At 41.1% G+C, this 22822-nt stretch overlaps 1 protein-coding gene across 1 annotated transcript in view; it reads right to left on the reverse strand.

The window, feature by feature from the left end:
* LOC111977601 (coiled-coil domain-containing protein 141) overlaps positions 1 to 22822 on the reverse strand; it is a 48361-nt gene that overhangs the window by 13372 nt on the left and 12167 nt on the right. Inside the window, exons 3-15 of the mRNA XM_024007108.2 lie at positions 18671 to 18865; positions 17409 to 17517; positions 14425 to 14678; positions 13552 to 13671; positions 12957 to 13163; positions 9514 to 9686; positions 9096 to 9237; positions 6838 to 6957; positions 3480 to 3671; positions 3100 to 3276; positions 2559 to 2738; positions 2243 to 2368; positions 1754 to 1942 (exon numbers count right to left, since the gene is read on the reverse strand). Of these exons, the coding sequence (XP_023862876.1) occupies positions 1754 to 1942; positions 2243 to 2368; positions 2559 to 2738; positions 3100 to 3276; positions 3480 to 3671; positions 6838 to 6957; positions 9096 to 9237; positions 9514 to 9686; positions 12957 to 13163; positions 13552 to 13671; positions 14425 to 14678; positions 17409 to 17517; positions 18671 to 18865 (2184 nt within the window). The remainder of the gene's footprint in view (positions 1 to 1753; positions 1943 to 2242; positions 2369 to 2558; positions 2739 to 3099; positions 3277 to 3479; positions 3672 to 6837; positions 6958 to 9095; positions 9238 to 9513; positions 9687 to 12956; positions 13164 to 13551; positions 13672 to 14424; positions 14679 to 17408; positions 17518 to 18670; positions 18866 to 22822) is intronic.

The raw sequence follows: 22822 nt of genomic DNA on the forward strand, positions 1-22822 counted from the left end.
TGCAAGACAGTTAGTCAGTGCAGATAGTCTGGATAAACATTAATTAACTACTTATGGCTTGGGGGTAGAAGCTGTCTCGGAGCGTGTTGGTCTGAGAGCTGATATCCCGGTACTGTTTGCTGGAAGGTAGCTGAGTGAATAGTTTTAGGTGGCTGGAGTCTTTGGCAATTTTTTGGGCATTCCTCTGACACCACCTGATATAGAGGTCCTGGATCGGCCCCAGTGATGTACTGGGCTGTCCGCACCACCCCCTGTAGCACTTTACTGTCGAGCATGGTGCATTTGCCATACCAAGTGGTGATACAGCCAGTCAAGATGCTCTCGATGGTGCAGCTATAAAACTTTTTGAGGTTCCGAAGGCCCATGCCAAATCTTTTCAGCCTTCTGAGGGGGAAGAGGCGCTGTTGTGCCGACGACCTGCTCCACTACAGCCCTGTCGATGTGATGGGGGCGTACTCACCCCTCTTTCTCCTGTAGTCCACGATCAGCTCTTTGGTCTTACAGATGTTGGGGGAGAAGTTGTTGTCATGGCACCACAGTGCCAAGTCTCTGACCTCCTCCCTGTAGGCTGTGACATTGCCATCGGTGATCAGGCCTACCACCGTTGTGTCGTTAGGAAACCTGATAATGGTCTTGGAGTCGTGGGTGGACACAGTTGTGGGTGAACAAGGAGTACAAGAGGGGACTAAGCACACACCCTTGAGCATCCCCCATGTTGAGGGTCAGCATGGCGGAGGTGTTGTTTCCTACCCTCACCACCTGGGGCCGTTCTGTCAGGAAGTCCAGGATCCAGTTACAGAGGGAGATGTTCACTCCCAGGGTCCCCAGCTTGGTAATGAGAATGGAAGGGACTATGGTGTTAAATGCTGAGGAGTGGTCTATGAACAGCCCTCTCACATAGTTATTTCCCCTCTTGTCCAGGTGGGAGAGGCCATCTGTGGATCTTTTGGGTGGTGTGCAGATTGGAGTGGGTCCAGGGTGTCTGGGATGATAGTGTTGATGTGTGTCATGAACAGCCTTTGAATAATTACAGATGTGAATGCCACATGGCGATAGTCATTTAGGGAGGAACAGGGACGATACTGGTCAAATTGAAACATGTTGGGATTACAGACTGGGACAAGAAGAGATTGAACATTTCCGTGAAGACACGTGAAAGCTGGTCTGCATATGCTTTGAGAACACGCCTTCACGTTCATATGAGTCAATGTATCAACCATAAAGCTATCGTTAGTATTTGACTGACAGGCGTAGTGTAGTGTGGATGGAGCATGCAAAGTATCAATCTCTTATGGTACATTTTAGGCTGAAAAGGTCTGCGAGGTACTGTATCTCCAGCGCATCTCTAAATTAATATCCTGTGTTCTTCGGTTTATACAGCAAAGCTAGATAGGTAACTAACTCTCTGATAGTTACAGTATTTATGTGACATTTAAAGCTGAAAAGGCCTATGAAGGGCAGAGAGCTTTGATCTACACTGATCCCATGTGTTCTCTCAAACACACAGCAAAGATAGTTTCCCTGCCAGACCCAGACACAATGGCTCTGAAGAGACTACAGCAAAGATAACATCCTCCCTGATATTTACAGTATGTAGACTATGGGAGCATCCCAAATTTCACCCTAATCCCTATATTGTGCACTACTTTATATAGTGCACTCTATGGGCCCTGGTTAAAAGTAGTGCACTATTCGGTAGGGAATAGGGTGCCATTTGGGACGCATCCCGCACCCTTAGACTATGTGTTGTTACCTCTTCATAAAGCTGGTGGAACTTCACAGCCATCTTGAGGACAGACTCGTACTCTTTGATGTTATCTTTCACTCTCTGATGAAGGTGAAGCATCTCTGTGACCTTCTCACTCTTCTCTTTGATAGGAATTCCTTTCAATGCCAACAGTTCTGATGTCTTCACCATGTATTCTACCTCCGCATTCAGTTGCTAGAGGGGACATACATTACATAGAGGAAAATTATGCATATTCACTTATAGGATATCACATAATGGGCCAGATCAAAGGGAGAAGGGAGATGACACAAATGTAAAAAGATTCAGGCATGGTGTCAAGCTACTTAGAGCCTGTATACTGACTGTGTGTTCTGACTTACACTTAAACAGACTATATAATTCTATTGGTACTCATAAAACCATGGTGTTCTGTAAAAAATATATACAATATATACATAATAATGTTGTGATTTATTCTACCTATATGACAGGTCAATGGGCTATAGTTCTTACCAGGAACTGGGGCTTATCTAGGCTAAAGTTCTCCAGTAGCTTTGACACAGTCTGAAGGTCACTTCCCAGATCTACTTTAGAAGTCGGGACAAGAACCTCCTCCACACTCTTCAGGTCATGAACAGTCTGTAAAAAACACATTTAAAAAAACGGAATAATAAAAAAAACGGAATTWAAAAAAAACATATTTTCTGACATTGTATTCAGGGGGGTCTTACTAATTCATGATATTGCACTTGATGATACATTAAGAATACATTGGTTGGGATTCAGGAATTTGTAATGGATATACATTATCTACTTCTTTTTACTGTACCTTTTTCAATTGTTCTTTGTATTTCTTCCACTGTTTCTTGATGGACTTCACCTGATTGTCGTGGAGCTGCCAGGAGGTCCAGAGGTCCGACAGGTCCATCTTCTTCTTGTTCAGCTCCTCCATGGTCTTTTCCACCACACTGATGGCTACCCTCACATTCAGGTTCAGGTCCTCACTCACCTGACGATGCCAGCATAAAGAATCGATTGCTATCAGGTACTGGGTCTTGTCTGTATCCTACAGCCCTCACATACGAAGCACCACTGGATGTTGGTTTAACCATTCTCCCTCTTGTTTGAATTACAGTAATAAATGGTTCTAAGGTTTTTCTATATGCGTGCAGACAGTGGCCTGTTAAGTACAATTTATTCCAAAGATAATTATACAGCAACAATAAATGGGTTTTCCAACTTCTACTAGATAAGTATAATCAATTATTCTAAAACTGGCAAATGTCAGGCTGCCAAAACTGTTGCATGAATAATAGCATTTGAAGAAGCTGAGTCCTAACAATTTATCTAACCATGTAATAATGTCTAACCATGTTAGATGAATTGATGTAGTTGTTTCCCAGGTCCTGCATGGCAAGGAAGCGTTCCAACATGGACTGCCACTTAGCATCAGCGATCTCCTTCGACGTGACACCACTCTCCTTGTTGTCCTCCTCCTCTGGCTTCCAGTTATAGCTCTCATGTAGACTCTGCATCTGCTCCTCCACCTGAAACAGCATAGGAATTACAACTCTATTCAGTACAATGTCACTGTTATTCTGTTATTCACATTTCACTTCAAATACATACAGAACAAGGATGTTCAGTCAGTCAAGAGACCACTGTGTCACCTACCACTGTAAAACACTAACATACACAGAACAAAAAACATAATTACATTTCAACAAAATATAATGTAAGACAAAATAACCTCCTCAGCAATTCGCAAGAAGCCCACGTATGGTCGGATATTGTCGATGCGGGATGTGATGTTTCTGGTGACTGTCTTCAGCTCCTCCTCTAGCAGTGATGCTTTGTTGGAGAACTCAGTGGCTTCAGGACACTCCAGTGTTTTCAGTTCCGTTATCTGTTCTGCCATGGCCTCTGCCTCACTGCCTGTTTCCTGACAACCAAATGACCAGGATTGAGAAGCTCTATAGTATCAGACACATATACAGTACCAGTCAAAAGTTTGGACACACCTACTCATTCAATGGTTTTTCTTTATCTTCTTTGATATAGGGGGCAGCATTTTCACTTTTGGATGAATTGCATGCCCATAGTGAACTGCCTCCTACTCTGTCCCAGATGCTAATATATGCATATTATTATTACYATTGGATAGAAAACACTCTGAAGTTTCTAAAACTGTTTGAATGATGTCTGTGAGTATAACAGAACTCATATGGCAGGCAAAAACCTGAGAAGAAATCCAAACAGGAAGTGAGAATTCTGAGACTGGTCGATGTTAAAGTCATCGCCTATTCAATTCCCTGTAATATATGGATCTGTTTGCACTTCCTACGCCTTCCACTAGATGTCAACAGTCTGTAGAACGCTGAATGAAGCCTCTAGTGTGATGTGGGGCCGGATGGGAGGTGTTTCAGTCATTGGTCTGGCAGATTGCCAGTTCTTGGTCACTCGCTTTCCTCATGATATCGCCTTGCGTTCCATAACTTCTACAGACATGAAGGAATGCCCCGGTTGGAACGTTATTGGATCTATATGATAACAACATCCTGAAGATTGATTCTCTACTAAGTTTGACCAGTTTACTCGACTTGTAATATAACTTTTTTAAGTTTTCGTTCGACGTTTGCCTGCATCTGCGTGAGCGTTTGGACACGTGTACTACACATGCTAGCAAAAGTAGCTAATTGGACATAAGTAATGGACATTATCGAACAAAACAACGATTTATTGTGGAACTAGGATTCCTGGCAGTGCATTCTGATGAACATAATCAAAGGTAAGGGAATATTTACGATGTAATTTCGTATTTCTGTTGACTCCAACATGGCGGAGAAAGGTTAAATCTGAGCGCCGTCTCAGATTATTGCATGGTGTGCTTTTTACGTAAAAAAATATTAAAATCTGACACAGCAGTTGCATTAAGAACAAGTGTATCTTTAATTCTGTGTAAAACATGTATCTTTCATCAAAGTTTATGATGAGTATTTCTGTTATTTGACGTGGATCTCTGCAATTACTCCGGATATTTTGGAGGCATTTCTGAACATGGCGCCAATGTAAACCGAGATTTGTGGATATAAATATGCACATTATCGAACAAAACATAAATGTATTGTGTAACATGATGTCCTATGAGTGTCATCTGATGAAGATCATCAAAGGTTAGTGATTCATTTTATCTCTATTTCTGCTTTTTGTGACTACTATCTTTTGCTGGGAAAATGGCTGTGTTTTTCAGTGGCTATGTACTGAGCTAACATAATTGTTTGGTGTGCTTTCCCCGTAAATCCTTTTTTGAAATCAGACATGTTGGCTGGATTCACAACATGTGTAGCTTTAATTTGGTGTCTTTCATGTGTGATTTCATGAAAGATTGATTTTTATAGTAATATATTTGAATTTGGCGCGCTATACCAGAGAAGTTATTTGTACTATTTTCTACATTGTAGAATAAAATAACACATATGGAATCATGTAGTTATCAAAACAGTGTTAAACAAATCTAAATATATTTTATATTTGAGATTCTTCAAAGTAGCCACCCTTTTCCTTGATGACTGCTTCACACACTCTTGGCATTCTCCCAACCAGCTTCACCTGGAATACTTTTCCAACCATCTTGAAGGAGTTCCCACATATGCTGAGCACTTGCTGGCTGCTTTTGCTTCACTCTGCGGTCCAACTCATCCCAAAGCATCTCAATTGGGTTGAGGTCGTGTGATTGTGGAGGCCAGATCATCTGATGCAGCACTTCATCACTCTCCATCTTGGTCAAATAGCCCTTACACAGCCTGAAGGTGTGTTGGGTCATTGTCCTGTTGAAAAACAAATGATAGTCCCACTAAGCGCAAAACAGACAGGATGGCATATCGCTGCAGAATGCTGTGGTAGACATGATGGTTAAGTGTGCCTTGAATTCTAAATAAATCACTGACAGTGTCACCAGCAAAGCACCTCCACACCATCACACCTCCTCCTCTATGCCTCACGGTGGGAACCACACATGCGGAGATCATCTGTTCACCTACTCTGCATCTCACAAAGACACAGCGGTTGGAACCAAAAATCTCAAATTTAAACTCATCAGACCAAAGGACGGATTTCCACTGGTCTAATGTCCATTGCTCGTGTTTCTTGGCCCAAGCAAGTCTCTTCTTATTATTGGTGTCCTTTAGTAGTGGTTTCTTTGCAGCAATTCGACTATGAAGGCCTGAATCCTCTGAACAGTTGATGTTGAGATGTGTCTGTTACTTGAACTCTGTGAAGCATTTATTTGGGCTGCAATCTGAGGTGCAGATAACTCTAATGAACTTATCTTCTGCAGCAGAGGTAACTCTGGGACTTCCTTTTTTTGTGGCGGTCCTCATGAGATCCAGTTTCATCATAGCACTTGATGGTTTTTGCGACTGCACCTTAACAAATTTTCAAAGCTCTTGAAATGTTCCTTATTGACTGACCTTCATGTCTTAAAGTAATGATGGACTGTCATTTCTCTTTGCTTATTTGAGCTGTTCTTGCCATAATATGGACATATGGGCTATCTTCTGTATATCACCCCTACCTTGTCACAACACAGCTGATTGGCTCAAACTCATTAAGAAGGAAATAAATTCCACAAATTAACAAGGCACACCTGTTAATGGAAATGCATTCCAGGTGACCACCTCATGAAGCTGGTTGAGAGAATGCCAAGATTGTGCAAAGCTGTCATCAAGGCAAAGGGTGGCTACTTTGAAGAATCTTTAATATAAAATATATTTGGATTTGTTTAACACTTTTTTGGTTACTACATGATTCCATATGTGTTATTTCACAGTTTTGATGTCTTCACTATTATTCTACAATGTAGAAAATAGTAAAAAATAAAGTAAAACCCTTGAATGAGTAGGTGTGTCCAAACTTTTTACTGGTACTGGTACTGTACTTCAGTACAGTACAAGACAGAGTTAGGTCCATTTGAATTCATTCAATTCAGGAAGTTAACTGAAGTTCCTGAATTTAAATGGAATTAACCCCAACCTTGGTACAAGATATGTAAATGAACAAAGGCGACATTAATTAGGTTGAGTATATGCACAGGTGCTATCCCTGACTACCTGTGTTTGTGAGGAGAGTTCCAGGTGTTTGTTGAGCATGTCTTCAGACTGGGAGAGCAGGGAGCCTGGCTCAGTGTTGCTGGAGAGAACACAGTTACTGCTCTTTAGCCACACCGAGATCTGGGACAGAAAAACATGACTTTTACTTAACTTTATTAGTTCCACAATTTGTATTTTCATACATTTTTTTTCACCTTTATTTAACCAGGTAGGCCAGTTGAGAACAAGTTCTCATTTACAACTGCGACCTGGCCAAGATAAAGCAAAGCAGTGCAACACAAACAACAACACAGAGTTACACATGGAATAAGCAAACGTACAGTCAATAACACAATAGAAGTATATATACAGTGTGTGCAAATTAAGTAAGTTTAGGGTGGTAAGGCAATAAATAGGCCGTAGTGGTGAAGTAAATTACAATTTAGCAATTAAACACTGGAGTGATAGATGTGCAGAAGATGAATGTGCAAGTAGAGATACTGGGGTGCAAAGGAGCAGAAAAATAAATAACAATATGGGGATGAGGTAGTTTTACAGATGGGCTATTTACAGAAGGGCTATGTACAGGTGCAATGATCTGTAAGCTGCTCTGACAGCTGATGCTTAAAGTTAGTGAGGGAGATATGAGTCTCCAGCTTCAGTGATTTTTGTAGTTCGTTCCAGTCATTGGCAGCAGAGAACTGTAACGAAAGGCTTTGGAACTGGCTTTGGGGGTGACCAGTGAAATATACCTGCTGGATCGTGTGCTACGGGTGGGTGCTGCTTTGGTGACCAGTGAGCTGAGATAAGGCGAGGCTTTACCTAGCAAAGACTTATAGATGACCTGGAGCCAGCGGGTTTGGCAAATAAAATATGAAGCGAGGGCCAGCCAACGAGAGCATACAGGTCGCAGTGGTGGGTAGTATATGGGGCTTTGGTGACAAAACGGATGGCACTGTGATAGACTGCATCCAATTTGCTGAGTAGAGTTTTGGAGGCTATTTTGTAAATTACATTGCCGAAGTCAAGGATCAGTAGGATAGTAAGTTTTATGAGGCTATGTTTGGCAGCATGAGTGAAGGATGCTTTGTTTGCGAAATAGGAAGCCGATTCTAGATTTAATTTTGGATTGGAGATGCTTATTGTGAGTCTGGGAGGAGAGTTTACAGTCTAACCAGACACCTAGGTATTTGTAGTTGTCCACATATTCTAAGTCAGAACCGTCCAGAGTAGTGATGCTAGACGGGCGGGCAGGTGCTGGCAGCGATCGGTTGAAGAGTATGTATTTAGTTTTACTTGCATTTAAGAGCAGTTGGAGGCCACGGAAGGAGTGTTGTATGTCATTGAAGCTCGTCTGGAGGTTAGTTTACACAGTGTCCAAAGAAGGTCTATATAGACACCATTTTATATATATATATATATATATATATATATATATAAAATGGTGTCGTCTGCATAGAGGTGGATCAGAGAATCACCAGCAGCAAGAGCGACATCATTGATGTATACAGAGAAAAGAGTCAGCCCGAGAATTGAACCCTGATGCACATCCATAGAGACTGCCAGAGGCCCGGACAACAGGCCCTCCGATTTGACACACTGAACTCTGTCTGAGAAGTAGTTGGTGAACCAGGCGAGGCAGTCATTTGAGAAACCAAGGCTGTTGTGTCTGCCGATAAGAATGCTGTGATTGACAGAGTCGAAAGCCTTGGCCAGGTCGATGAATACGGCTGCACAGTATTGTCTTTTATCGATGGCGGTTATGATGTCGTTTAGGACCTTGAGCGTTGCTGGGATGCACCCATGACCAGCTCGGAAACCAGATTGCATAGCGGAGAAGGTACGGTGGGATTCGAAACAATTCAGTCAAATACAGTCAACTGAAATAGATGGAAATGTACACACATATAAAAGCATTGGCAGTTGACTGTAGGCTGTCAACTAGCCTCACAATACGGCTGAAAATGACCAATCTGACTTTAGATCTTCTTAACTCAAAACTTTTGTGTACCTTTCCTATTGACCGTAAATGATATGCAATTGTCTAACTTGCACATGCTTATTTCAATTCTGAATCAGGCCCAATGAGACTAGCAGTGGGCTTACACATCAATAGGAGTGCAATAAAAAAGATAGCTAAAGTTTAGCCCCAAATGGCACCCTATTCCCTATATTGTGCACTACATTTGACCAGAGCCCTATGGGTCCTGGTCAAAGGTAGTGCACTATGGAGGGAATAGGCTGTGCCATTAGGGACACAACCTAAGGCTTGTGTGTACCTTGTCTATGAGGTCTTCACATGTGGACACCAGCTGCTGTCTCTTGGCTGCCAGTGCTCGGTGGGCGTGGCATTCCCGGCTCAGAGTATCAACCCGGTCTCTCACATATCCCAGCATCCTTTTCACCCCTTCCACTTGGGTACTAGAAATACAGTAAGAGCCATGTATGCTGTCAAATGCTCCATGTAGTAATAATAATATCTGCATTCTTGATCGATCATCCGTCTATCAAAATAAAGGCCTATTTTGCATCACATACAGTTTAACAAGCATATTTAAAATCTTAGTTTTGCTACACCAGCAATAAGCAGGCTGTGGTGATACTTGACCACTGCAGGTTTTAAACTTGACTAGGGTGGCAGTAAGGTTTTGAGACTGAGGACTGAGGATGTCCTAATATGGATGCCGTGTACTTTACCTCTGTGGGTCAACCTTCTGCAGTATGAGCTGTCCTCTCTGAAGAGGGTCGGTGGCTGACTCTTTAATGCTTCGCAGCAGCTCCTCGTGCTTTTTGGCCAACTTAGGCAACCGTAGTGTCTGGCTCTTCAACCCCTTTAGTTTACTCTCAACAGTTCCCAGGACCCCAAAAGCCTGACATAAACAGAAATTAGAGGATAGGACATTGTACATAAAAGTAATCATGTAAACATGATAGACAGTTTAACGGAAGTCCTGAGTAAATGTAATATTTTCCATTATAATAAAAATAACAATTTATGATGCAGTAGATGGCACAAATGTGCCCTTGATGTCCACTTGAGGGCAGCATATTCAAATCAAATTCAAGTCACTAGATCACTATGCTGTGTAAGGACCTCAAAGACTTAGTGCTTCAATAATAATTACACTCTTCACATATTTGTAGGGCACATGATTGGTACAGTAAATACCTTGTTGGCACTGCTAAAGAACGCATTGCTTTCCTGAATGTGATATCTACGGTTACATAGCCACCTCATTGGTACTGCTATAGAAGGCGGCACATGATATGTATAGCATGTTGTGTGAGAGCGTAACGCATTGTCAGTAGCTAGTCTGTTTTCCGTGTTTTAACCTTTTACTGCAGTGGGTTAAATCAATAGTGTTTCTTGGTGTTCTTAAACAAATCTACTATGAAACAAAAGTATACACCTCACATACAGTACAAGGCAAAAGTTTGGACACACCTACTCATTCAACAGTTTTTCTTTGTTTTTAGTATTTTCTACATTGTAGAATAATAGTGAAGACATCAAAACTATGAAATAACACATATGGAATCATGTAGTAAGCAAAAAAGTGTTAAACAAATCCAAATATACTTTATATTAAATATTCTTCAAAGTAGCCACCCTTTGCCAGGATGACAGCTTTGCACGGTCTTGGCATTCTCTCAAACAGCTTCATTAGGTGGTCACCTGGAATGCATTTCAATTAACAGGTGTGCCTTGTTAAAAGTTCATTTGTGGAATTTCTTTCCTTCTTAATGCATTTGAGCCATTCAGCTGTGTTGTGACAAGGTAGGAGTGATATACAGAAGATAGCCCTATTTGGTAAAAGACCATAAGTCCATATTATGGCAAGAACCGCTCAAATAAGCAAAGAGAAACAACAGTCGATCATTACTTTAAAACATGAAGGTCAGTCAATGAGGAACATTTCAAGAACTTTGAAAGTTCCTTCAAGTGCAGTCGCAAAAACCATCAAGCGCCATGCTGAAACTGCCGCTCATGAGGACCGCCACAGGAAAGGAAAACCCAGAGTTACCTCTGCTGCAGAGGATAGGTTCATTAGAGTTACCAGCCTCAGAAATTCTCAGCCCTAATAAATGCTTCACAGAGTTCAAGTAACAGACACATCTCAACATCAACTGTTCAGAGGAGACTGTGTGAATCAGGCCTTCATGGTCGAATTGCTGCAAAGAAACCACTACTAAAGGACACCAATAATAAGAAGAGACTTGCTTGGGCCAAGAAACACGAGCAATGGACATTAGACCAGAGGAAATCTGTCCTTTGGTCTGATGAGTCTAAATTTGAGATTTTTGGTTCCAACCGCCGTGTCTTTGTGAGATGCAGAGTAGGTGAACAGATGATCTCCGCATGTGTGGTTCACACCGTGAAGCATGGAGGAGGAGGTGTGATGGTGTGTTTTTTTTGTTGCTGGTGACACTCAGTGATTTTTTTAGAATTCAAGGCATACTTAACCATCATGGCTACAGCATCATACTGCAGCGATACACCTTCCATTCTGGTTTGAGCTTAGTGGGACTATAATTTGTTTTTCGACAGGATAATGACCCAAAACACACCTCCAGGATGTGTAAGGGCTATTTGATCAAGGAGAGTGATGGAGTGCTGCATCAGATGACCAGGCCTCCACAATCACCCGACCTCAACCCAATTGAGATGATTTAGGATGAGTTGGACCGCAGAGTGAAGGGAAAGCAGCCAACAAGTGCTCAGCATATGTGGGAACTCCTTCAAGATGGTTGGAAAAGCATTCCAGGTGAAGCTGGCTGAGAGAATGCCAAGGGAATGCCAAGGGTGTTACTACATGATTCCATATGTGTTATTTCATAGTTTTGATGTCTTCACTATTTTTCTACAATGCAAAATAATATTTTTTTTTGCCAATGTAGAATAAAAACTTTTGACTGGTACTGTACATGGTTATGGGCTTAAGAAGACACCTGTACTTTGAAATGTATTACATTTTGAGTTTGCATCCCAATTCTCCACTTTATGTACATCACAGAAGACTGAAATATAACAAAACCATTTGACATAGAAACACTGGATTTTCAGCTAGTTTTTTAAAATAAGGTTGACTAATTATGAAATAGTGACAAATATTGATAACATTCCACCCATGAGGCCACTAGAGGGCAATTTGGTCATTTAACTGCAGGAAAGATATGGATCTTACTACATAGATATTCCAACTAAATAAATACTTTTAAACAGCTATCTGGCAAGAGTGTCCTCATATATTTGGATGGTCTATATCCTACAAGTTTAGCCTTAATTTTTTTGTTAAAGCTACAGTACCTTATTGGCACAGTTTATGTGGCACATTATATGTACAGTTACTGTCACTATCTTGTTGGCACTAATAAAGAATGAATTGCTCTCCTGAAGGTCATATGTACAGTTTCAGTAGCTACCTTGTTGGCACGGAAGGCATGTTTTTCCTAAAGGTTACACTAGTATAGCTATAGAACCGTTCTATCTCTATGTTCACTAATTAGTAACTACTATCTTGACCCTGCTTATTTGTCGCCACAAGACAGAAGTTACTGTACCTTGTTGACACTGTTAAAGAAGGTGTTGCTCTCCTGTAGGTGATATATATAGTTACACCAGCTACCTTCTACTACTAATACTACTGTGCCACCTACTCTCCTAATGGGGTTATGTACATACCTATTGGTGTATTTTAATCATGTCTGAGCCCATACATTAAAAGGGCAATCAGCAGTTTAAACAATATCAAAGTGTACTCCCCACCACTGTTTCAGTAAAAACTGAGGGATGAGGCTATGGATGCAAGGACTGTCCAGACTGACCATCCCTGATAGTCAAATTATGGTTTTAACCGTGTTCTGGGGCTAAAAAATGTTTGTTTACATTTACGTTGTTTACAAACATTGAAGTATAACAAGCGTATATGTTTAGTTCTGATGGGGTACGACAGTTGAATTAAACTAATGAGGCATTTATAAGCTATATTTTAAATTCTTTAAGAATCAATGGGTACATATCATTAATTTATAAGTTCAAAAATTGCCCCTTTAAAGGCTTTTACCTTTCAAACCCACGCAAGTGCCTGGACTTTTTATTTGAGGTTATAATTTTTCCTTTTGGTTCTCGGTTACCGTACCTTGTTGGCGCTGCTAAAGAACGCATTGCTCTCCTGTAAGTGTGCGAGGCGGCCCATCATCAGGTTCCAAAAGTGCTCGTGCAGGGCTCTGAGAGCCAGACTCCTCTCAGAGACATGTCCCGTCTCAGCCTCAGCCCGGCCCTCTGCTTCCCCCGCTAGCAGCTCTGAGGCCTGGGCTAGCAACTTCTCCACCAACTCACTCCAGTCCTGCAGGACAGGATGCAGGCACACGCACACACACACACACAGACAGACACACAACATGCATTATTATAAGGGCACAGTATGACTGATATCAGAAGTACTAAGGTCCAGTCACACAAATTCCCTAGGTGGCAAAGGGCCGTATGGATATTGTCATTTATCGGCATAGTAACAAACCCTCACCTCTCAACCCATGCAAACCCAAACTGTTCAAACTGTTCATACCCCTCTTGTTGGCAGAGATCAAATAAATTGCCGTTTTAAAGCACATTTCCTGCAATTCTACACATTTTCCATGTCTATTGTGTGATACAACGAATCAAATGAAAATAACAGTCAAACCCTTAGCAAATGTGTTCCCCATAATATACTCATATTTAAAGTATCATACCTTGGCTTTCTCTTCAAACTTCTTGTATTCCTGAAGGAGCTCTTCATTTTCAGTGAGAGTTGAGCCCAAATGATCTCTTTCAAAGTACAAGTCAGCATTGCTCTTGAACCAGTGGGTTACCTGAAAAGAATACAATGTATTATCACTACAATCAGTTATTCATGAACTTATACTTGGGTAAAGGTGCAATAGATCAGGTAACATGTTACTTCATGACTGCTCTCCCTGACACTAAGCAGTGGATGCATGTTTACAGACGCTCTTAGCCAGAGCTACTGCCAATAGTGAGTGCATACAGGGATTGAAACCACAACCCTGGCGGTGCATGCTCCCAAGTGGCGCAGCGTTCTAAGGCACAGCATCTCTGTGCTAAAGGCACCACTACAGACCCTGGTTTGAATCCAGGCTGTATTACATCCGGCCTTGATTGGGAGTCAATTAGGACTGAGCACAGTTGAACCAGCGCTGTCCGGGTTAGGGTTTGGCCGGGGTAGGCCATCATTGTAAATAAGAATTTGTTCTTAACTGACTTTCCTAGTTAAATAAAGGTTAAATAAATAAAATAAAATGCTCTACCAACTGAATCACACGTGATAGAGTAGCAAACCTTTATGAAGCACAGCCAGAGACATCTGTGCTTTCATCATCTTAACACGACCCCGTATGGGTCAACAAGACTGATGGTATCATATTTTCCTAGGTAAGTATTCTCTCAGTTCAATATCAGATGCACTTTCTAATACCATACTTATTATCCAAAGGTCATGCCACAGAACATTTATGTCTACTTGCATATAAGGTAGGTAAAGGTTTTAAGTAAAAAGTAGATTTCTAACATGGATTGATCTTGGATATTGACATTTCGTGACTCACTTCCTGTTCCTGCCGATCCCATTGGTAGATGCTGAGGATGACTTCCAGGTCAAGGAGCTGCTGCTTCATGTGCTGGTCCACCTGTCTCCTCCTGTCCTGCAGTATCTCCATAAGACTCTCCACCCGGCCACAGCTGCTGTGAGCCCCCTGCAACGCCTCGCTCCTCTGTAGAGCCTCCTCTGTCTGGAACTCTCTCAGGAAGTCTAGAAGATCACGGCTCTTATTCAGAACCAGCATGGACTTCTCCAGGAGACCTGAGGTGGGGGGGGGGGGGGGRGGGAGGGAAAGAGAGAGGAGAGACAGAGAGGGAAGAATGGTTTATTTACTATTACTTGAAAGCATTTCATAGTACCAATAGCTGCAAAGAGCTGAATTACTTGATACTGTAACATTTACAATTTTCTCATTAGAAAGACACTCTTGTTTATAACCAGCATTGACTTCTCCAGTAGACCAGAGGGACAGATATGGGTCAGAATAGGAAAATATGATTTCATTTGCACATACAACATCTTTGAGCAGATGCTGGACATGTGTAACAATATGTATACTCCTCTACGTATTTATTTGGATAGTGAAGCTAAAAAGTTTAATTTGTCTCTATACTCCAGCATTTTGGATTTGAGATCAAATATTTTATATGAGGCGACAGTACAGAATGTCACCTTTTATTTTAGGGTATTTTCATACATTTTAATTTTTTTAAATGTTTTATTTAACCAGGTAGGCTAGTTGAGAACAAGTTCTCATTTACAACTGCAACCTGGCCACGATAAAGCAAAGCAGTGCGACACAAACAACMACACAGAGTTACACATTGAATAAACAAGCGTACAGTCAATAACACAATAGAAAAAAAGAAAGTCAATATACGGTGTGTGCAAACGGCATGAGGAGGTAAGGCAATAAGTAGGCCATAGTAGCGAAGTAATTACAATTCAGCAAATTAACACTGGAGTGATAGATGTGCAGATGATGATGTGCAAGTAGAAATACTGGTGTGCAAAAGAGCAGAAAAGTAAATAAAAACAATTTGGGGATGAGGTAGTTAGATTGGATGGGTTATTTACAGATGTGCTATGTACAGCTGCAGCAATCGGTTAGCTGCTCAGTGTCACGCCCTGGCTTTAGAGATCCTTATTATTCTCTATGTTTGGTTAGGTCAGGGTGTGACTCGGGTGGGAAATTCTATGTTTTCTGTTTCTTTGTTTTTGGCCGAGTGTGGTTCCCAATCAGAGGCAGCTGTCTATCGTTGTCTCTGATTGGAGATCATACTTAGGCAGCCCTTTTTCCCACCATTAGGTTGTGGGATCTTGTTTTCTGTTTAGTTACTGTTGCCTGACAGAACTGTGTGTTTTCGTTTTCGATTTTGTTATTTTGTTTGAGTGTTTTTTAAATTAAAATCATGAACACTTTCCACGCTGCGCCTTGGTCTACTCTTCCTACCACCAACGAGAGCCGTAATACTCAGATTGATGATGTTTATACATATCTGTTTTACCGTTTAGAAATGAATGCACTTTATGTATCCACCTATTTGAAAGTGTCATAAGTATTTATATAAGTATAAGTATCATTCAATTTAGTCAAAAGGTGTGGATTTGGTTCCATATTCCTAGGACACAATGACTACATCATGCTTGTGACTCTACAAACTTGTTGGATGCATTTGCAGTTTGTTTTGGTTGTGTTTCAGATTATGTTGTGCGCAATAGTAATGAATGGTAATTAATGTATTGTTTCATGTTGGAGTCACTTCTATTGTAAATAAGAATAAAATATGTTTCTAAACACCTGAATGAATCTTGAATAATGATGAGTGAGAAATTTACAGATGCACAAAGATTATGCCCACAAAACATGCTAACATCTCACCATTACCAATAACAGGGGAGGTTATACTTTTTGGTGGGCATAATGTTTATGCCTCTGTATCTTTCTCACTCATCATTATTCACGTTTCATTCAGGATTACCTGTAATCATGGTAGCATCCACACTAATGTAGAAGTTTCAGAAACATATTCTATTCTTATTTACAATAAAAGTGACTTCAAAATGAAACAATACATTATTTACCATTCATTTCTATTGGGCACTTCATAATACGAAATAATAATTCATAATACGAAACACAACCAAAACAAACTGCAAATGCATCCAACAAGTTTGTAGAGTCACAAGCATGATGTAGTCATTGTGTCCTAGGAATATGGGACCAAATACAAAACCTTTTACCAAATGTAATGAATTTGTCCAAATACTTATGACACCTTCAAATGGGGGGATTAGATACATAACGTGCTTTCATTTCTCAACGGTAAAACAGATATATATGAAAATACCCTCAAATAAAAGGTGACATTGTAAAGGTGACATTGCCTCATATAAAATATTTTATCTAAAATTCAAAATGCTGGAGTATCAAGCCAAATTAAAAGTTTGATCCAGCTTTGGGTTGTGTAAATACAGCTGTTATAGATCAATTTGTAAAGTAAATAACGTACCTCACACTAAAGTGTAATCTCTCATCAAATACTATCATGAGAAAGAGTGCCTGTTGTTTATATTACCGTTACAATTGAGGCTGCTGAGGGCCCCTGTGGCCCTCAGCAGCCTCAACCAGCTCATGTGAATGACAACTAGCTTTTACTCTACTGACACGTCTCAGTCCTAGCCCTGTGCTGTTGATATGACATGAACGCAACTCATTCTCACATCTAGCATATATCTATCTCTCCATTAGCTCTCAGTGCCTTGGAGACTGAAAGGCAGGGTAAAATCATCACATTTCAGGAACTTTAAGAGGAGAATGATTCTCTCAAGGGAGGGCAGAGGTGACTGAATGACTGTCAGGACCAGATTGAGGTTGTGTATCAAGTATCAGACATCTGGAGCAGTGACCCGGATGTCATTGCTCAAAGGGAATAAACACATAATTTCTCTAAGGGAGGTATTACTGTAGGTGTATCAGCATATACTCACCTCTCTTCATAACGCTGTGTTTCAGGAGCAGTTCTTTCAGACACTCAGCATCTGCCAGCTCCTGTTCTCTGCTCTGGAACTCTTCTGCCTCATCTATTCTGATAGCAAACTGCAAGAGGTGGAGGAAGATATAGTAAATCTATCTGTATAGTTAGACAATAGAGTCATTTATACTCGCATGGGCTCTGGCTTTGCACATGTATTCATGGGGATCTCAAAAGGCTTAATTCACTCACAGTAGATTTGATAGAGAAGTAAACAAAGGAAACAAGAAGCACTGTTTGGTCAGGGATGAAACATGTAAAGGGCAAACAGTACAAACAGTTCTGCTATTTTTTTAAACTTTTCAGTCACATCTACAGAGCATCTACAGAACCACCTGAATCCTGTATCTGTCACACAACCACTCATCATGTTTCATAATCATCACAATAATGTGTCTGCTTTGTGCGGGAGCATTTAGGGTGGCCCTCATTTAGTGCCTGGGTAAGTTACAGTGGTTGTACAGTATCACACAACTCAATGCTCTTGGTTGGAGCCACTGTCATTGGACTAATAACAAGGAAACTGCCCCATTGTGCCATATTAACAGTACATTTGTGAACAGGGTTCCGTGATACAGTATCTATGACCTGTGTATTTATATTGCAGTAAAAACAGGATTACATTACAGCCCCTCGTCATTTACACTGCTATTTAGGAAAATATTTTTCAATAACGTAATGCTAACAAAACTGATTAAAAAAATTGCTGTTTCCTTTAATGTTGTTTTAAAGCAAACTGGAAAGGAGGAAACAGATGTACTAACTCTAGAACAGCAGTAATAACAAGAACACAACACTGGATGCTGTATATCATGAAATGTTACATTTCCTCCAACAAACAAAATTAAAAATGAACTTTTCATTTCAGAACCACAGAACTGGTTGAAAGGTCACTTTGTTACATGCTTATTAGTGCAGTGAAAACACCTGAGGCATACATGTACATTAACTTAAAATCAGCTCTGATCTGTTAGGGTTATGGTCTATGTCAGCTCTATGTATGCTCTTTGTGTGTTCTATGTAGCTATAATGTACCTTTAATGGCTCTGTTTCTGTTTGCCTGGCTCCTAACTCAAGTGCCCTGTCAAAGAACTCTGAGGCCAGGTGTAGCAGAAACCAGCACTTCTCTAGAAGTGAGATCTGGGTATATGTATGGTTTATGTAGCTCTATGTATTCTCTATGTAGCTACAACATCTCCTTTCTGTTAGCCCTCCTACCTCCAGGGCCCTGTCGAAGAACTCTGAGGCCAGGTGTAACAGCGACCTGCGCTTCTCTAGCATTAAGATCAGGGTCCTCCAGGCATCGCTCAGCGAGTTAGCCATGGCCTCGTACACCTCCCCTTCGTTCTCCTTCTTCTCCTCTGCCATCCTGTCTGCCTCTTCCAGCAGAGCCCTCACGCTTGCCTCATGTTTCTGTCAAGAGAGAAAGGATCATACAAAAAAGACAGAAGTCAATAAGATATACCTGGCTCATTGAAGTATCTTCTCTGCATTAATAATAAAAAACATAAAATTACAATTTTTATACTTGCATGTAAATCAACATTGTTAATGGAGCGATTAATTTACATTTTGTTCAATTGCACTACTGTAAACTACACATTTAAAATTATATTTGTAGAAGTTCAAAGCCTTGCTGAATTAAAAGCAGTGGATGAACCAACAACATATTCCATCCCAAATGTAAATCTGTTTTGGATTGTTTTGTGGTAAAACCTCTTTAATTAGAGGGGTTGTTCATAGGTCTAAATCTGTAGTAACTCTGATGTCTTACTGAAGATGACTGGAGATATTCTGCCTCCACACTGGAACACATAGGTGATAATTAAACTAATTCCTAACCTTCTATTTTGGAATCCTTATGATCAATGACATTGAGTCATGCAACTGTACATTCAGATCAATATAACATTTTCACTTGTGCATAATCACAATAAGGAGCTGAATCTCCTTCTTATTACTGAACGAAGTCTCTCTGTGGCATTGGGACAATATGAGGGCTAAAATCATACATCTGATTGTGAATTAATAGTATTCCCATGTGAACAACTAGTCCCTCTTTTTGTGAGAGCTGGCACCGAATAGCAGCTATTATTTGCAAATGCATATCTAAGGGCAGCAACAGCTAAATATGTAGGAACCATCTGACCATAAGATTTAAATGCAGAAGATCAATTGTTCACATGCTTCTGCCAATATTGTCATACTTGTATAAAATAAGATTGAACATGCTCAGCCCTCAGGCATAACTCAAACACCTGACAGTAGGTGGAAAAAGTGAATGAGTGCTTGGCACTAGGAATGAATGGCCTGGATCAAAATAACCATTGTGCAGGAGTCTATAACAAGGCCAGGGGAAAAAAGCTTTGACTGGAAATAATATAAATCAACATTGAGAGGGCTGCTGTGAACATTTCATTTTCCACCCAGGCTGGCAATGAAAGTGACTGAAAAAGTTCTCTGAAGTATCTCTGAGAGAAGAAAAGCATTCATGTTGTCTCAATGAGTTATAGTCAAACAAGGCCGGGACTGAAGAAGCTTTAATCACAGTCTAAATGTCACCACAAGTGACATATACAGTTGGAAGTTCACATACACCTTAGCCAAATGCATTTAAACTCAGTTTTTCACAATTCCTGACATTTAATCCTTGTAAAAATTCCCTGTCTTGGGTCAGTTAGGATCACCACTTTATTTTAAGAATGTGAAATGTCAGAATAATAGTTGAGAGAATGATTTATTTCAGCTTTTATTTCTTTCATGACATTCCCAGTGGGTCAGAAGTTACACTCAATTAGTATTTGGTAGCATTGCCTTTAAATTGTTTAACTTGGGTCATACGTTTCGGGTAGCCTTCCACAAGCTTCCCAAAATAAATTGGGTGAATTTTGGCCCATCCTCCTGACAGAGCTGGTGTAACTGAGTCAGGTTTGAAGGCCTCCTTGTTCGCACACACTTATTCAGTTCTGCCCACAAATTGTCTATAGGATTGAGGTCAGGGCTTTGTGATGGCCACTCCAATACCTTGACTTTGTTGTCCTTAAGCCATTTTGCCACAACTTTGGAAGTATGCTTGGGGTCATTGTTCATTTGGAAGACCCATTTGCGACCAAGCTTTAACTTCCTGACTGATGTCTTGAGATGTTGCTTCAATATATCCACATCATTTTCCTTCTCATGATGCCATCTATTTTGTGAAGTGCACCAGTCCCTTCTGCAGCAAAGCACCCCCACAACATGATGCTGCCAACCCTGTGCTTCACAGTTGGGATGGAGTTCCTCGGCTTGCAAGCCTCCCCCTTTTCCTCCAAACATATCGATGGTCATTATGGCCAAACAGTTTCATCAGACCAGAGGACATTTCTCCAAAAAGTACGATCTTTGTCCCCATGTGCAGTTGCAAACCATAGTCTGGCTTTCTTATGGCGGTTTTGGAGCAGTGGCTTCTTCCTTGCTGAGCAGCCTTTCAGGTTATGCCGATATAGGACTCGTTTTACTGTGGATATGRATATTTTGTACCTGTTTCCTCCAGCATCTTCACAAGGTCCTTTGCTGTTGTTCTGGGATTGATTTGTACTTTTCGCACCAAAGTACGTTCATTTCCAGAAGACAGAACGCGTCTCCTTCCTGAGGGGTATGACGGCTGCGTGGTCCCATGGTGTTGATACTTGCATACTATTGTTTGTACAGATGAACGTGTTACCTTCAGGCACTTGGAAATTGCTCCCAAGGATGAACCAGACTTGTGGAGGTCTACAATTTGTTTTGGGCTGATTTCTTTTGATTCTCCCATGATGTCAAGCAAAGAGGCACTGAGTTTGAAGGWAGGCCTTGAAATACATCCACAGGTACACCCCCAATTGACTCAAATGATGTCAAGTAGCCTATCAGAAGCTTCTAAAGCCATGACATAATTTTCTGGAATTTTCCAAGCTGTTTAAAGGCATAGTCAACTTAGTGTATGTAAACGTCTGACCCACTGGAATTGTGATACAATGAATTATAAGTGAAATAATCTGTCTGTAAACAATTGTTGGAAAAATGACTTCTGTCATGCACAAAGTAGATGTCCTAACTGACTTGCCAAATGTATAGTTTAACAATACATTTGTGGAGTGGTTGAAAAACACRTTTTAATGACTCCAACCTAAGTGTATGTAAACTTCTGAATTCAACTGTAACTACACTCAACAAAAATATAAACGCAACATGTAAAGTGTTGGTCCCATGTTTCATGAGCTGAAATAAAAGATCCCAGAAATGTTCCATACGCACAAAAAGCTTATTTCTCTCAAAGCTTATTTCTCTACTTGTGCTCAAATTTGTCTACATGCCTGTTAGTGATCATTTCTCTGTTGCCAAGATAATGCATCCACCTGACAGGTGTGGCATATCAAGAAGCTGATTATACAGCATGATCATTACACAGGTGTCCCTTGTGCTGGGGACAATAAAAGGCCACTCTAAAATGTGCCGATTTGTCACACATCACAATGCCACAGATGTCTCAAGTTTTGAGGGAGCATGCAATTGGCATAGTGACTGCAGGAATGTCCCCCAAAGCTGTTGCCAGATAATTTAATGTTAATTTCTCTACCATAAGCCACCTCCAATGTAGTTTTAGAGAATTTGCCAGTACATCCAACCGGCCTCACAACCGCAGACCATGTGTGACCACGCCAGCCCAGGACCTCCACATCCACCGGATTGTCTGAGACCTGCCACCTGGACAGCTGATGAAACTGTGGGTTTGCACAGCCAAATAATTTTTGCACAAACTATCAGAAACCTCATCTGCGTGCTTGTTGTTCTCACCAGGTTCTTGACCTGACTTCAATGGGCAAATGCTCACCCTTGATGGCCACTGGCATGCTGGAGATGTGTGCTGTTCACAGATGAATCCCGGTTTCAACTGTACAGGGCAGATGGCAGACAGCATGTATGGCGTTGTGTGGGCGAGCGGTTTGCTGTCGTCAACGTTGTGAACAGAGTGCTCCCTGGTGGCAGTGGGGTTATGGAATGGGCAGGCATAAGCTACAGACAATGAACACAATTGCATTTTATCGATGGCAATTTGAGTGCACAGAGATACCGTGACGAGATCAAGAGGCCCACTGCCGTGCCATTCAGCCGCCGCCATCACCCATGTCGTAAAGACCTCTACACAATTCCTGGAAGCTGAAAATGTCCCAGTTCTTCCATGGCCTGCATACTCACCAGACATGTCACCCATTGAGCATGTTTGGGATGCTGTGGATCGACGTGTACGACAGCGTGTTCCAGTTCCCGCCAATATCCAGCAACTTCGCACAGCCATTGAAGAGGAGAGGGACAACATTCCACAGGCCACAATCAACAGCCTGATCAACT

Source organism: Salvelinus sp. IW2-2015, linkage group LG2 (assembly GCF_002910315.2).
Source record: "Salvelinus sp. IW2-2015 linkage group LG2, ASM291031v2, whole genome shotgun sequence".
NCBI classification, from domain to species: Eukaryota; Metazoa; Chordata; class Actinopteri; order Salmoniformes; family Salmonidae; genus Salvelinus; species Salvelinus sp. IW2-2015.